At 43.1% G+C, this 15,718-nt stretch overlaps 1 protein-coding gene across 3 annotated transcripts in view; it reads right to left on the reverse strand.

Annotated features, from left to right (window-relative positions):
- Positions 1–4,154: 4,154 nt before the first annotated feature.
- The window catches only part of Tmem170a (transmembrane protein 170A), a 13,013-nt gene continuing 1,449 nt past the window's right edge, over positions 4,155–15,718 (reverse strand). Inside the window, exons 2-4 of one of the 3 annotated variants that reach the window (XR_004110308.1) lie at positions 10,419–10,589; positions 7,169–7,793; positions 4,155–6,237 (exon numbers count right to left, since the gene is read on the reverse strand). Coding sequence is in view for 2 of the 3 variants with exons in the window: in XM_031341476.1 (XP_031197336.1) it covers positions 7,663–7,793; positions 10,419–10,589 (302 nt within the window). In the remaining variant the exon portion in view is untranslated. Of the gene's footprint in view, positions 7,794–10,418; positions 10,590–15,718 lie in introns of all 3 variants that reach the window. The other 2 variants (XM_031341477.1, XM_031341476.1) reach the window with 2 other exon arrangements.

Here is a 15,718-nt window from a genome sequence, read left to right on the forward strand (position 1 = left end):
TCTTTTACTTATTTTTTTTTTAAAGATTTATTTATTTTATGTATATGAGTACACTGTAGCTGTCTTCATACAAACCAGAAGAGGGCACAGGATCCCATTACAAGTGGTTGGTTGAGCCACCATGTGATTGGTGGGAATTGAACTCAGGACCTTTGGAGGAGCAGCCAGTGCTCTTTACAGCTGAGCCAGCAAACAGCGAGCTTTCAATGTTTTTATATATACAGTTTTGAGTGCTTACTCTTTTGATTTTTTGGGAGTTCATTTGTGCACACCACTGTGCTCACTGTGAGAACTGCACTGTGTGTCATGCTTTTTATACTGTTTCTCATACCTCATGACTGACTATGAAAAAAGTATAGCTTCAGTACAGAAAAGTGTCTTACATCTAAATGTTGCGAGTGAAATGCATTTACTAGAAAGTGTCTTGAATTTAAGGCATCTGAACAAAACAACCTAACGTGTACTTGTGTGTTGATCCCCTGACAAGTGAACAGAGACTCACAGAGACCTGCCCCAAGGGCACTCAGTATTTGCTAATTCAACAGTAGACAACCCTTTATACCATACTGACTGTAAGTAACTTCAATCTACCGTATTCTAGACTACACATGGACACATTAGTCTTTTCCTTCAGCTGAATCCATAAAGCCCATAAAGCTGTATATAAACTACCATTTTTCAGATTAAAGATTTATCTAGTTATTGTGTGAGTACACCATTGCTCTCTTCAGACACACCAGAAGAGGGCATCAGATCTTATTACAGATGGTTGTGAGAGGTTACTGGGAATTGAACTTAGGACCTCTGGAAGAGCAGTCAGTGCTCTTAACCACTGAGCCATCTTTCTAGCCCCATTTTTCAGATTAAAATACCATCATGATCCACTATGGGAAACGATAACCAGAGACAAACGCAGGCAAGACATTGAGGATTATTGGCTACTTGTGTGAAGTAGCATGTGTTTTCCAGCCCCAAGTTGCCCCTTACTACGATGCTCTTGACTACAGAGTCTTGGTCACCCACTTCTAGAATTATTTAAAGGCATAGCTGCGATTAAAGGGTAACCTGGTACCAGTAGACTTTTAAAGAAAATGGGCTTATAGAGATACACAATCTCCACATCAAAACTTACTCTATGAAAGCATATAGCTCATTTGCATAGTCTCTACCCCATCAATGTCAGAAACGTTTTCAACATACCCAAGAGCCTCTCATCCCCATTTCCACCCAGCCACCTGTACCTGTGGATTTGCCTGTCTGGACATTTTATGTAAACAGAATCACACAGTTCGTGGTCTATGGTGGTTGCCTTTTTATAACTAGCATGGCATTTCCCATTGTGGAATTGTGCTCTCATATAATATTTTACCTTTTGGGGAACTTTTCAGGCTGTTTTCCAAGGGAATTATTCTCTACACGTATCAGCAGCAGCAGCATATGCCAACACTCTATGCTGTCTTTGTAAACTATGAAATGGTGTCTTGGTATACTCCTGATTTGTATTTCCTCGATGACAGAAGATGTTAAATATCATGTCCCTATTGTCCATTGTATATGTTCTTTAAAAAAAAAAAAAAAGTCAGGCAGTGGTGGCACACGCCTTTAATCTCAGCACTTGGGAGACAGAGGCAGGTGGATTTCTGGTTTTTCTTTCTTTCTTTCTTTCTTTTTTAAAGATTTATTTATTATTTATTTATTACAAGTACACTGTAGCTGTCCTCAGACACATCAGAACAGGGCATCAGATCTCATCATGGGTGGTTGTGAGCCACCATGTGGTTGCTGGGATTTGAACTCATGACCTTCTGAAGAGCAATTGGTGCTCTTACCCACTGAGCCATCTCACCAGCCCAGATTTCTGGTTTTTCGAGACAGGATTTTTCTGTGTAGCCTTGGCTGTCTTGGAACTCACTCTGGAGACCAGACTGGCCTCAAACTCAGAAATCTGCCTGCCTCTGCCTCCCAAGTGCTGAGATTAAAGGTGTGTGCCCCCACTGCCCGGCTTTCAGATGCTTTTTAAGAGTGGTTCTTGGCAAGTCCACTAAAGCTCTAAAACGTGCACTGGTCCATCTAGGAGCCTACATTCAAGTGTGCAGCTCAAGGCCAGAAGTATGAGTTGAAGGCTCTGGGTTTGATTTCTAGTAACAAAAATTAAAAAAAAAAAAAAAAGATTAAAAAAGAAAGGGGGTCAGCATTTCAAACAGTCTAGAGTCTCAGCTTCTCTTTAAAACACAATTAAAGATGGCGACCGGGATCCCTCTACTCAGGGGCAATGCAGTTAGACCAGTGCTCAGCCTCCAACTTTTGTAAGGTGCTTGGCTCACTGTTATCTTGGCAATAATTTAAGGGATCATCCTGCCAAATTCAGCACCTTTAGCTCTAAATCTTCCAGAACCCACTCTCAAGTGTGGGTTGTCACTTATGGAAATTCGAAGCTCCTTTCATATGTTTCAGACCCACAGAAGCATGAGGACCTCTGGCTGAACCCTGACGGTCCATACACGATGCTCAGTATCCTTCCAGGATGGCAGAAATATGTCTCTTGATCTGACCAATAGTCACATAAGCACACACATATGAAAAAAAATTACCAAGCTATAACTCAACATTCAAATATTTACTGTAGAGAAATGTACTGCTTAAAAACATTACATCTGGCCGGGCAGTGGTGGCACACACCTTTAATCCCAGCCCTTGGGAGGCAGAGGCAGGTGGATTTCTGAGTTCGAGGCCAGCCTGGTCTACAGAGTGAGTTCCAGGACAGCCAGGGCTATACAGAGAAACCCTGTCTTGAAAAAACAAAAAAACAAAAAAAGAATAGATGATAAATTACCCCAAACTGAGTGACCAAACTTGCTGAAAACAGGAGAGGCATATTAGCCACTGAGGAAATTAAATTATAGAAATCTGTGGAGTTCTTCCAGTAGACGACTGAAATTGTAAATTATTTGCATACTACTTAGCCATCCTAGTATAGGATCATATAAAAGCTTTTTTTCACATGTATGATGTACATACATGTTCTAGCGTGTATGCAGGTATACATTCATGTGAAGAGCAGAGTTGACATTAGTTGTCTTCCTCACACTATATTTATTTAGTGAGGCAGGGGATCTGAGCTCTGGTCCTCATGCTGGCACAGCAAATCCTTTATCCACTGAGCCATCTTTCCAGGCCCCATACAAAGCTTCTTGATAAGTTAATAAGTGATGTTCAAAAAAAAAAAAAAAGCCGGGTAGTTGTGGCCCATGCCTTTAATCCCAGCACTTCGGAGGCAGAAGCAGGTGGATTTCTGAGTTCGAGGCCAGCCTGGTCTACAGAGTGAGTTCCAGGACAGCCAGAAAAACCCTGTCTTAAAAAACCAAAAACAACAACAACAACAACAAAAAACCCAATCCTAGTAGTTGGGAGGTTAGGGCCAGCAGATCTCAGTTCCAGAACATCCTTAGACAATTTTCAGGCCAGTCATGGCTGCTTAGTAGGTCCTGTCCAGAAACAAATAATTAGAGAAAAAACTAAAGTTGTTAAGAAGAAGGAAGAAGAGGAGGAGGAGGTGGGGAGGGGCTGATGAGATGGCTCATCAGGTAAGAGCACTGACTGTTCTTCCAAAGGTACTGAGGTCAAATCCCAGCAACCACAAGGTGGCTCACAACTACTGGTAATGAGATCTGACACCCTCTTCTGGTGTGTGTGAAGACAGCTACAGTATCACTACAGTATCACTCTATAGACCAGGCTGGCCTCAAACTCGGAAATCCGCCTGCCTCTGCCACCCAAGTGCTGTGATTAAAGGCATGTACCACCATCACCCGGCCAGTATACTTATTTATAATAAATAAATCTTAAAAAAAAAAAGAAGAGGAGGAGGAGGAGGAAAAGGAGGAGAAGGAAGAGGAGTTGGTTGTAATAGTACTACTATTACGAGGTGGGGGGTTGGGAGGGGAAAAGAAAAGCAACTCCAGAGCCGAGTGTGGTGGTAAGCCTGAAGTTCCAGTACTTCAGAGGCAGAGACAGGAAGCCTGCCACAAACTCAAGGCCAGCTTGGGCTTCATGAAGAGTTGGAGGCTAGCCAAGGATACATAGCAAAACATTGCCTCAAATGAAATCTAAAACCAACAACAACAACAACAAAATCATGATCCCAACTCAAAGAATTCAAAGTAATTCTTTATTGGTAATAAACATTTATACTAGCATTAGAAATGTCAGTAGAAAAATAATATTTAAATAAATCTCTAATGTACAAAGATTTGATCATTTTGACTATAGCAGTTAAGGGCAATAACCTAATATAAAAAGTTAAACTGACTTTGGTCATAACCAGCCTTACACAGTACACAAAAAAGAAATACAAGTTCACAAAACCTTCTGCGCATGGACTGTTAATGGCACCAGGGCTTCACATTCCAGGAAAGAGTTCCTCAGGGAAGGTAGCATGTCCTGTACTGTCACAATAACTTACGGGAAACCAGGGCAGTCACAAAAGAATTGGAATCAAAAGCCAACATATAATTTAAAAACCCAAAGGGCACAGGAAGGATGGCTGTCATTATTTGCACGAACTACTGCTCGCCACTCCCCGAATTTCCTAAGTGGTGTCTTGAAGCAAAGGAAGTGTGCAGCCCAGAGATGCACCTTGCTCATAATCCTTACTCTTTTGCACATGAACTTAATTTTTACCCCCAAATCCCACTAAGGCATCAAGAGATCAGCTTTCGGTTGGGGGTTGCCTCTTTATCTCAGAGCTTCAAAGAAGATGAGAAGGGGAGACACAGACGTAGGAATCAGGGTCCAAGAAAGTCCTTACTGGGAGGAAATTCCTCAAGGTGATGTGTTCAACATAAACCATGGCAAATAACTCAAATTTGAGACAAGAGGAGGAAGAGAAACAGCGATCCAAGTGGAATGCACTCTGTTATTCAAAGAGTTTCTTCCTGAAAACATTTCAAGCTATAGACTCATGTACATTTATCCACAAAAGAATACTTCACACAGTATGGCTTGGTGGTGCATGCGTTTAGTCCCAGCATTTGGGAGGCAGAGGCAGGTGGATTTATGTGACTTCAAAGCCAGTCTGATCCAAAGTGGGTCCACTTGGATCAGGCTTTTACACAGAGAAACCCTATTTCAAAATACAAAACAAAACCACCACCACTACCACCCCCCCAAAAAAGGATGCTTCACACACATTGGAATAGATGAAACACTCCGTAATTTGAAGATACATTTCAAGTTCAAGTGTTTGTCTTTAAAGCTGATGAAACATATGGAAACAAAAACACCCTAACTTTTGTGTCTTGGTTGTAAATACAAATAACCTAACATTCTAATCATGGATGAATACATTCATGAGTTATATTTTAGGGGGAAACAGCCAACCACCTATTCACCTATGTGCTTAGTGTGTAAAATGACATCCCAGAGAATGCTTAGTAATACAAGGCACCCTTCCCGTGATGCTATCAGCTCCCACGAGGCCCGGTACAACACTCCAGTTTCTCCAGCTGAAGGGATGGTTTCCAAATTCAAAGTCCCTCAGACTGAAAATGGAAATCTTTCATCCAAAGAAAAGATTTGCTCTTGTTGCTGGGGAATATGAAGAGCCATTTATTTGCATTTTAGTTGCCCACCAAATCTGATTGCCACTACAGTTTTGACAAGTGATGGTCAAAAGGAAAGAGCCAATTATTTTAGGACCCATCCCTGCAGTTTCCCCTGATGCCATTACTGGACAAATTGATCCACTTGGCTATTTTATCAAATTTTAAATTCACGTGTACATGGGGACAGGAAGCATGTGCATACAGGTGCAAGTGCCCACAGAGGTCCTCTTGGCTATTTAAAAAGACATTTTAATTACATTTATTTATTTATGTGTGTGTGTGAACAGCACACAGTGAGCAGAGACAACGGCAGGAGCTGGCTCTCCATCCACCTCATGGACTGTGAGAGCCACCTTTCATGCTGCACAACTTGGCAGCCTCTCCTGGCTACCAGTTAACCAGAAGCAGAGAGCATATTGCTTTAAGATAAATGTATTTCCTCATAGGTTGTGAGCCTTAATCTCACAATGAAAATTTTCTTTTAAAATTGTCAGTTAATCACCAGAAGCTACTTTGAAAACAGGTAACAACGTGACTGTTGTATTTTATTGTAGTGTATACAAAACTGTTGAATGGATGAAAGGTGCTCAGGTTCTGCACCCCTTTTCCCTTCTGAAGGTCACAGTTTGGAGGCCTTTTAAGGAAAAACAAAGTTAGGCAGTAGAGTTAAAAATTAAAATAGCTAAAATGGAATCTAAAAACCACTACTACTCTTTAAGGATATAAATTCTCTGGAAGAAAACTAAGAAGGCCGGAGGGGTTGTGTCTGAAGAGGAAGTGTTAGGCACTTTCTGGGAGTGGACACTCAAATACTGCAAGAGTGGGCAGAAGAGCCACTGCTAGGTAAAGACAGTGTGAGGAAACCAATAGCCATCAACCCCTCACCCATTAACCCTTCAGCACACTGCACAAGCACAGACTCACCACAGCAACGACACCACCAAGAAAAACTCTAACAGAATCCTGCAAGTATCTTGTCTGTGCCTGAATGCCCGAAGAGTATCCTAGCCTACCTGTTTAAGTTCAAGTCAAGCCACTTAAGAAAGTCCGTGTGAGCCAGGCAGTGGTGGCGCACACCTTTAGTCCCAGCCCTTGGGAGGCAGAGGCAGGTGGATTTCTGAGTTCGAGGCCAGACTGGTCTACAGAGTGAGTTCCAGGACAGCCAGGGCTACACAGAAAAACCCTGTCTCGAAGAAACAAAAACAAAAACAAAACAAAACAAAAAAAGACAAGGTGTCATGGGCATTCTTTGAGAAAAAGAACCTTGATTAGGCATGACAGTGATGCCTACTGTCCCAGCTACTCAGGAGGCTGAGGCAGGAGGATGCCTTGAGCCCAGGAGTTTGGACCAGCTCGAGCAACAAAGCAAGGCCTCATGTCTTTAAAACCAAACAAAAACAACAACAACAAAATAAACCAAAACAAAAAAACCCAAAAAACAAAAAACCCCTCAATTAGCTAGCTTATTTTGATCAAATGATAAATTCACATCTCTTGAAATATATTAAATAATCAGAGGTCAAGACAGTTATCCATAACATGTCACATTCTCAGTGGTCACCTACTTTTGACAGTGGAACCAAAGCTGTTGCTCTGAACTCTACTTCAGTTCTTCTTCCCGTTACAGTCTACCAGTTTGTCCTCAACCAACCCAAACCAGCTTGGCTTTACTGCCAGGACACAAAGCTCTCTGTACAATGCAGCCTGCCCTCTTGAAATCAAGCAGCATTCTCCACCGTTGCTAGGAAACGGCCATGATACATTTTTGCACAGGAAGGATGTAGACATTGCTGGCTTAAGTGATGGTGTGTGCCTGTAAAACTTCTTAAGTTGCCACAAGAGAAGAAAAGCCAAGGAGCTTGTTTTGGCTGAGAATGATGGGTGTCCACAAGGGTCTTCAGTTTCTGGAGCTTCAACTAGAAGAAAGGGCTGTGGTGGGCTTCACACTCTCAGGCCTTCTAGTTGCTTCCATTTGAGGAAAGAAGAAACCGTGACACTGTCCATTCCTTTGGAGGAGTCTATAAAACTTGGGGGTGACATCACAGTGAAAAGGCATGTGCTATAGAGTAGCTAAGACCCGTAAAAAAGAGACTACCACTACACAGAAGGTCTGTCCGGTGCCCAGGGTGAGGGCTTCAAAGGGGATCATCTCCTTCCCAGCTGCTCGGTAGACCCCAGCAATTGCTGCACCTGGGTCAAATTCAGCGTGTTGAAAGAGAGAGAGAAAAAAGTAATTAGTAAACAAAACCCGAGATTAATGACATCACAGAAATATAAGATTTAAAACTTCCCCTGTCCAGAGATAGACTTTTTATTATTTAGTTATGAACGGAAAGTGTTGTGCTCTCTGTCCTTTCTGGTGACCATGCTAACTTTCTTTATGTGGTTTGCAAGTCAGTATCTAGATTTGGACTCCCTCAGCTTGAGCATCTCATATTTACTGAATGACCTGAAGTGACAGTTGAAATGACAAGACAGCAGTTCCCTCTTGGTCCAACATCTCCCCTCGCTCTCTTGCTAGCTGACCCCATGCCTATGGTCACCAAATACATTCTTGGCAATGGATGACAATCTACTGAGCCAGATCAAGAAATGGTTCCAGGGCACAGGGGATCCTAGCTCCAGTTGCTATTATATGGAGAATTCCACTCAAGGAAGAAAGGAAGGAGAAATCAACATGGGGTTCAAAGGACACCAGGGCAGAGAGCACAGGGTCCCTTCCGTTTCCCAGGTTGCTATTTCCCTTCCTAGAGTCACTACAACCTCCTGGAGAACTGGAACCTAGCATAGAAACACCAGTGCCGTCCCAGACACCCCATCTCACCTTCTACACCCAGACCTATGTTGACCCACTTATCGCTCTGAGAGTCACAGACACTCAGGAAACACAGTCAACAGAATCCAATTATCTACAGGTAGACAGAGGGTGTGGCTCAGTGACAAAGCACGAGCTTTGGATGTATAAGACTGTGGGTTCCATTCTCAACACCTCAAAATAAAGCAAGACTGCACATTCTTAAACTGTGACACAAGATATTATTAATGTGTTTTGAGAAGCAAACATTTGACTTTGCCTCCAGTGGCCATCAATGTCACCAAGGTGTCAGAGCATAAGTCTCATGGGGCCTCAGTAACTGAACTTTCTTAAAGAAAAGAAAGAAGCCTGAGGAACCTGACCTGGACTCTCACGAGATACAGATGAGGAAGAAAGAAAGGAAAATCCAAGCGAGCAGGAAAAGGAAACACTATTGGAAAGCCTTGAGACAGAAATGAGCATGTGCTCAGCTACTGTGTGCCAACTATGGCGCCAGGCCCTCAGCATGCAGGCTTCTCAGCCTTCAGCATTCAAGGGCGTGGTCAGGTACTTCCACCCCTGCTTCACTCTCACTGTCTCAGGGGCCAGGAATTCCGTGTGGATACTGCAGCATTTAGTGACAGAACACAGAGAAACAAAGCTACAGCACTGAGAGAGAGAGAGAGAGAAAGAGAAGGGAAAGAAGAAGAGAAAGAGAGAAAGAGAGGGAGGGAAAGCAAGCCAGTCAAAGAGACCAAATGGACATTTCTGCTCAAAGCTCACGGTTTAAGTTTAGTGAAAATAAATAAGGTAACAAATTAGGAATTTCTATGTTTTACAAATACATTTATAATTATATGTAATATATTTATATGAATATATTTTCTATGCTATAATATAAATATATATATTTCATATACATATTAAAATAGCTGTGACTAGAGAGGTGGCTCAGTGGTTAAGAGCACTGGCTGCTCTTCCAGTAGACCGGGGTTCAATTCCCAGTACCCAAACACAGCTCACAACTGTCTGCAACTCCAATATTTGATACTCTCACACAGACATACATGCAGGCAAAACACCAATGCACATAAAAACAATTATTTTTCTACAAAAAAACATACCAAAATACAACCTATGACTACTAATGCACAGTATGATTTTTATTTTCATTTTATTTTAAGTTTATATTTCTAGAAAAAAAATACACATGCTTCTGTGTAAGAATAAAGTTAAAAATGATTTATCAGCTTTTATTCCTTTAGTGGTATCAGGGACACAAAACAAAACAAAGACAAAAGAAAAAAAGCGGGTTTAAAAATAGTTTCTAATTTCCATGTTGCTCCAGTCTCTAGTCAGGAAGTCTGGGGTCGGGGAACTCAGGGGACTGAAAACCACAAATCAGACACTTTTCTTTCTTTATGTAAGGTGCTGGGGTCAAACCCAGGCCTCAGATATGCTAAGTCAGCTTTGCCACTTTGCATGGGGAGCCCTCAATTATCTTCCTAAACAGATTTATTCTCCATCCCTAAAAGAGCCACACCCGAAAGAGTAGCAGCAGTCAGCGAACCATTCAGCATCCAGGTCAGGGGCAATGGGATCAGAGAGGTGCTGAGACCTTCCAAGGCTAAATGCTTTTATTCTGCTAGTGGCCCATCTCAAACCTTTCAAATCTGATATGGAAAGCCAAAGAGATTGGCCAGGTAAGGAGCCTGAGAGTTAAAAAACAAAATAAAACCCAATAAAGAAATACATTAAAAAATAAGATCCACATTTAGAAGCTAACTCTTTAAAACTCATTTTGTGTGTGTGTGTGTGTGCACATGAAAAGTACACACACACACACACACACACTCCCCCCCAACCCCCCATTGCTAGAAACCAAACCCAGGGCTTTGTGCTTGGTAAGCAAGCATTTTACCCCCGAGCTAAATTCCCAGCCCCATTTCTAAAATGAGTCCTAAAACTAGGTAACTAGCCACATTGCAAGTTTTTGACTAGTATTTTAATGTCTAACATACTTGTTAAGATTCCAGCAGTAATTGGTCCCACGATGCCCATCAACAGGATGCTTACAGACATGAACCTACCATATTTGTGATGTCTGAGGGTGAAGAGGGCCAGCAATCCAGCCGGGACATGAAAGAACACAGAAGACATCAGTGCCCACAGGAACACACCATACCACATCTCTGTGAGAGGGGAGAAAGGCGAAGCTGGAGTCACTAGCTTTCCCAGTGAGGCCCAGTCTCAGCCCCACACCCGCTGCTCCCATTCTTGTCAGCAGGAAGTTGTCTCTAGTGGGTTTTGCTGTTGGCGTTTTTGTTTTTATTTTTAAAGCTGGGTGGAGAAACCTTTTAAAATTAGATTTGTTAATTTTATTGTATGTGTAAGTGTTTTGCATGCATGTATGTACGTAGTACATGTTTGGTGCCCATGGAGGTCAGAAGAGGACACTGGATCTCCTAGAACTGGAGTTACAGATGGTTGTGAGCCACCGGTTGAGTGCTGGAAGTTGAACCTGGGTCCTCTATAAGAGCAGCACGTGCTTTTAACCTATGAGCCTCCTCCCCAGGACCCTGTTTTTGTTACTGGGAGACAGGGTCCCATCATGTGGTCCAGAATTGCCTCATACTCAGTATGTACCCGAGGCTGGCCTTGAACTCTAATCCTCCTGCCTCCCTTGTGCTAGACCATGCTGTTTTATTGAGTAAAGGGTTCAAAAACTTCCCCTATAGGCTATGGGCTGTTTAAATACAGAAGGGCTTATTCAGACCCATTTATAGACTTGTAGACACAGTAATAAGACAGTTCAAGAGAGGTAGGAAGGAAGTCCTCGCCTTAACCTGCCTGCTGGTTAGCACCCAGATCTGACTTGCAGCCTCTAGAACTGAGCAACAACCAGCTATTTCAATGGTCTAGCCTGTGCAACTTTGTTACAGCAGCCTGACTGTAACAAACACCCATGCTAATTCCCCTGAAGCACAGCACTTACCCAAAAAGGGCTACCAGGATCCTACTGGCACCATTCTGAGCTGTGACACAGCACACAGGGACGAACCTCCCACCTATTCCCCTAACCCCCAAACCTCACCTACCCCCCACCACCCTAGCCACATGTGTAAGATACTTCAGTGCCCACATACAGTACCACTTAAAACACTCTGAGGGGGAAAGAAGGCTTTATTATATTAAATGAGTAGTTTACAAAAATACTCTCAGGATGAGAGTATTTACGAGGCTTTAAAAGTTATCACAAACTTGGATCTATAAAACACTTAAAAAAAAAAAAAACCTAAGTGATTTCTTTTTAATCTACTGCACTTTAATTTGCCAACTGTTTAATAGCTATTTATCGATCGATGTAGAGTTCTTTCCGTTTCCCTGGCTCAACACACTGTCAAAAATGTTTCTCTAACTTTCGGCATGTCCTTGTTCACCGACTGAAACCAAGCGCATTATCAGCTGGGTCTTCCTTGGCAGCCGTACTGTTGGTTTTCTGATGCTGTAACAATCTTTTGGCTCAAGGTTCTGTGAATTGGGAAGTCTAAGGCTGAGAGACCACATCTGTGGGGCCTTCTTTTTTATTTTTTCCTCCCCTCCTGCCCAGCCCCCCGCCCCCGTGTGTGTGTGTGTGTGTGTGTGTGTGTGTGTGTGTGTGTGAGAGAGAGATCACAAGTGTATGGGCACACATGTGGAGATAAAATTTGCCATTGGGTGCCTCTTTGATGGCTCTCTTCCTCATTTTTGGAGGCAGAGCGTCTCACTTGAATGCAATGCAAACCTCACCAATTCAGCCAGTCTAGCTAGCCAGCTCATTCTGAGGATCCCTTCTTCGCCTCCCAGATGCCATGACTACAAGTTAGCCACTATGCTCACAGAGCATTCATGTCGGTATTGGAGATTCAAACTCTGGTCCTCGCTGGGCTGTGGTGGTGCACACCTTTAATCCCAGCACTTGGGAAGCAGAGGCAGGTGGATTTCTGAGTTGGAGGCCAGCCTGGTCTACAGAGTGAGTTCCAGGACAAACAGGGCTACACAGAGAAACCCTGTCTCAAAAAACAAACAAACAAACAAACAAAAACAAAAACAAAAACCTTTTGGTTCTGGTGACCCTGGGTTCAATCTTGATGGAGATACACACATGTACACAGAGCAATGGAAGAGCTGAGTCACATGGAGAGCTGTGTCTTCCAGATGTAGTGAATTAACAAAAGGGCTTGCTGATGACCAGCTCTCTGCCTTTAACCCCCAAAACTGGGTCATCCTGGCCCCAAGATCAACTCCAGTCTAAAAGAACAGGAATGGGAGTGCCAGGCAAGCCAGCAGCCATCCTTATGTTCCAGGTCAAATAGCTGAGTAAACTCCTGTTCTTGGGTGAACCTTTGTAAAGCTGGGGTTGTAAGCGGATCACATCTGTCCCCTTGAGGACTAGAGTCCACTCCTGTGACTGCCTGCTGGAACTAGGCTGCCTGGATGCTCCTGGCCCATCAGTCTACATCAGTTAACTGTACACTCCTTGCTTGCCAACTGTTTCCTATCTGCCAGATGTTACCATCCTCTCGGCTCTACCAATGACGTACTCTCGGGACGACCAACTGTGGCCTGACATCTCTCTCCTGATTCTACTTGTCTTGGTCATTGATCTAGAGCTGTGAAGAGACACTGTGACCAAGGCAACTCCTCTAAGAGAAAGCATTTAACTGGAAGCATGTTAACAATTTCAGAGGGAGAGGCCATTATCGTCATAGTAGGAAGCAGATGGGCAAGGCACTAGAGCAGCAGCTAAGAGCTTAGGACCTGATCCACAGGCACCAAGAAGAGACAGACAGACAGACAGACAGGGCCTGATATGGGCTTTTGAGTCCTCAAAGCCCACCCCCAATGACATACCTCTTTCAATAAGGCCATACCTCTTTATCCTTCCCAAAACAGTTCCACCAACCAGGGACTAAGCATTCAAATCTATGAACCCATAAAGGTGGGGGCATTCTTTTTCAAACAATAGTCAAGGCTGGCCTTGAATTCAGGCCTGAGCCCAGGATGGTTGGCCTCAAATTCACAGCCATCCCACCTCAACCATCCAAGTGTTGTGTTTACAGGTGTGTGCCATCATACCATCACTTGGCACGTTCCAGCCACTTACTCTGCCCTCTCTCGTCTCTCACAGCAGGTACTGTGTACTTCCTTTTCTCCAGGTCTCCATGGAATGAGTGATCCATACGGGAGGGATCTGTTTTGTCTGTCAAGGCCCTTCTAACAGACACCCCAACACAATGGCACTGGAGAGATGACTCGGCAGTTATGAGCCATTGCTACTCTTGCCGAGAACCAGAGTTCACATCTCAAAACCTACATGGGGCAAACCCCCATAACTCCAGCTCCCAGAGATTCAATGCCGTCTTCTGTTCCCTATGGACATCTATACACATATGCCCATACACATAAATAAAAATAAATCTTAAAGGCTAGAGAGGTGGTTCAGCAGTTAAGAGCACTGACTGCTCTTCCAGAAGTTTCGAGTTCAATTCCCAGCAACCACATGGTGGCTCACAATCATCTGTAATGGAATCTGATGCCCTCTTCTGGTGAGTTTGAAGACAGCTACAGTGTACTCATATACATAAAATAAATAAATAAATAAATCTTTAAAAAAAACTTAAACAGGTACATCATAATTAGTAAATACTTATTCAGTAAATGAATAACTGATTTGTCCAAGTTGGATCTACTCTTCTTGACTCCAGCAACATCACAATCAAAATATTATTAGGTTTGCTTAATTTGACATTAATTTAGTGAAACCCTATGTTCAGAGAATGAATGTCACTCCTGATTATTACAGAGGAGAACTAAAAGCCAGTCGCGGTCGTACAGGCCTAGAATCTCAGCACTAGCACCAGGAAAGCTCAGGTTCTCTGGCCACCTCAACTACATAATGACACCTTGTCTCAAACAAACAAACACAAAGAGACAGCAAACAAGATCTGAGCAAGTTAGAATGAGAATTTGGCAGAATCCTAGATGTCCAAATTGCAAAGCGGATTTAAAAAAAAAAAAATCAATTCAAAGCTTTTTAGTGCAGAGAAACCACGGAATATTTTAGGGCAACGATCTGCCATGAGTTAGCATAAAGTACAAGTAGCCTTTCCTGTGTGACCAACACAGAAAGGGAATCAGGCTCAGGACCCTGAATAAGACTCCTTGTAAGAGGGCCTTAGTGTCTCAAACCAGGGGGAAAACTTCAAGTGCCCATTATAATCAGAATTCCAAATAAAGATGAGACACTGCAGGGAGGGGGTGTATTTACAATGCGCTCTGGTCAACTTGAGGTCAAGAGCTATCTGTTCTGTATTAGCCTTGTGACTAGCACATTATGATCTATCCTATCCGCATTTATACCTCCAGTCTGGAGCCCACACCGGCCAGAAGGGCGACCCGATGAAGGAATGAGTCCTGGTAAATGGTACTCTTAAGTCTCATAGCCATAGCAGGAGTAAAACTCAAATACATAATGTACATTAGCATTAGGGGAAAGTCTGGAGAGATGGCTCAGCAGTTGGGAGCAGCCGCTGCTTTTCCAGAGGACCTGAGTCCAATTGCCAGCGAGTTCCAGGTCAGTATCAAAATGAAAAACAAAAAGCTGAAGTAAAACTGAAGAGCAGTGCTAGGGTAAAGGAGACCAAAAAGTCAGGACAACCGGATTCAGTGTGTGGTTCTATTATTATGTAGCTCTGGCTGGCCTGGAACATGCTATGTGGATATCTGACTGTTTTTGACTCCAGAATGCTTGGGTTAGGGTTGTGAGCCTCCACACCCCGCAATGTCTGACTCTTGATTAGCATCTGGACTTAAGCAAGACTTCTGACAGGGCTCTTTTTTTTTCAGCTCACAGGCCAGCTGTCTTTTCTCTTTCTTTGTAAAACAACTCTTTCTCTCACCAAATAAAAACAGAAACAAAATGAAAAACCACAAAGGAGAAACAGCTCAGGGGTCAAGAGTGATTGCTGCTCTTTCAGAAGACCCAAGTTTGATTCCCAGCAACCAGGTTAGATAGCTCAGCCACCTGAAATCCCATGTCCACATACCCAAACAGATGCACATATTTAAAATAATATTTTTTAAAGAAAAAAACTATTTGGTTAACAAGAAAAATTTAAATAAGGCCTGTTTAAATAACATTACTTGGCCTGGCCGTGGTGGCACACACCTTTAATCCCAGCACTTGGGAGGCAGAGTTGGGAGGCAGAGGCAGGCGGATTTCTAAGTTTGAGGCCAGCCTGGTCTACAAAGTTGAGTTCCAGGACAGCCAGAGCTATAC

This window comes from Mastomys coucha, unplaced genomic scaffold (genome assembly GCF_008632895.1).
Source record: "Mastomys coucha isolate ucsf_1 unplaced genomic scaffold, UCSF_Mcou_1 pScaffold22, whole genome shotgun sequence".
Lineage (NCBI taxonomy): Eukaryota > Metazoa > Chordata > Mammalia > Rodentia > Muridae > Mastomys > Mastomys coucha.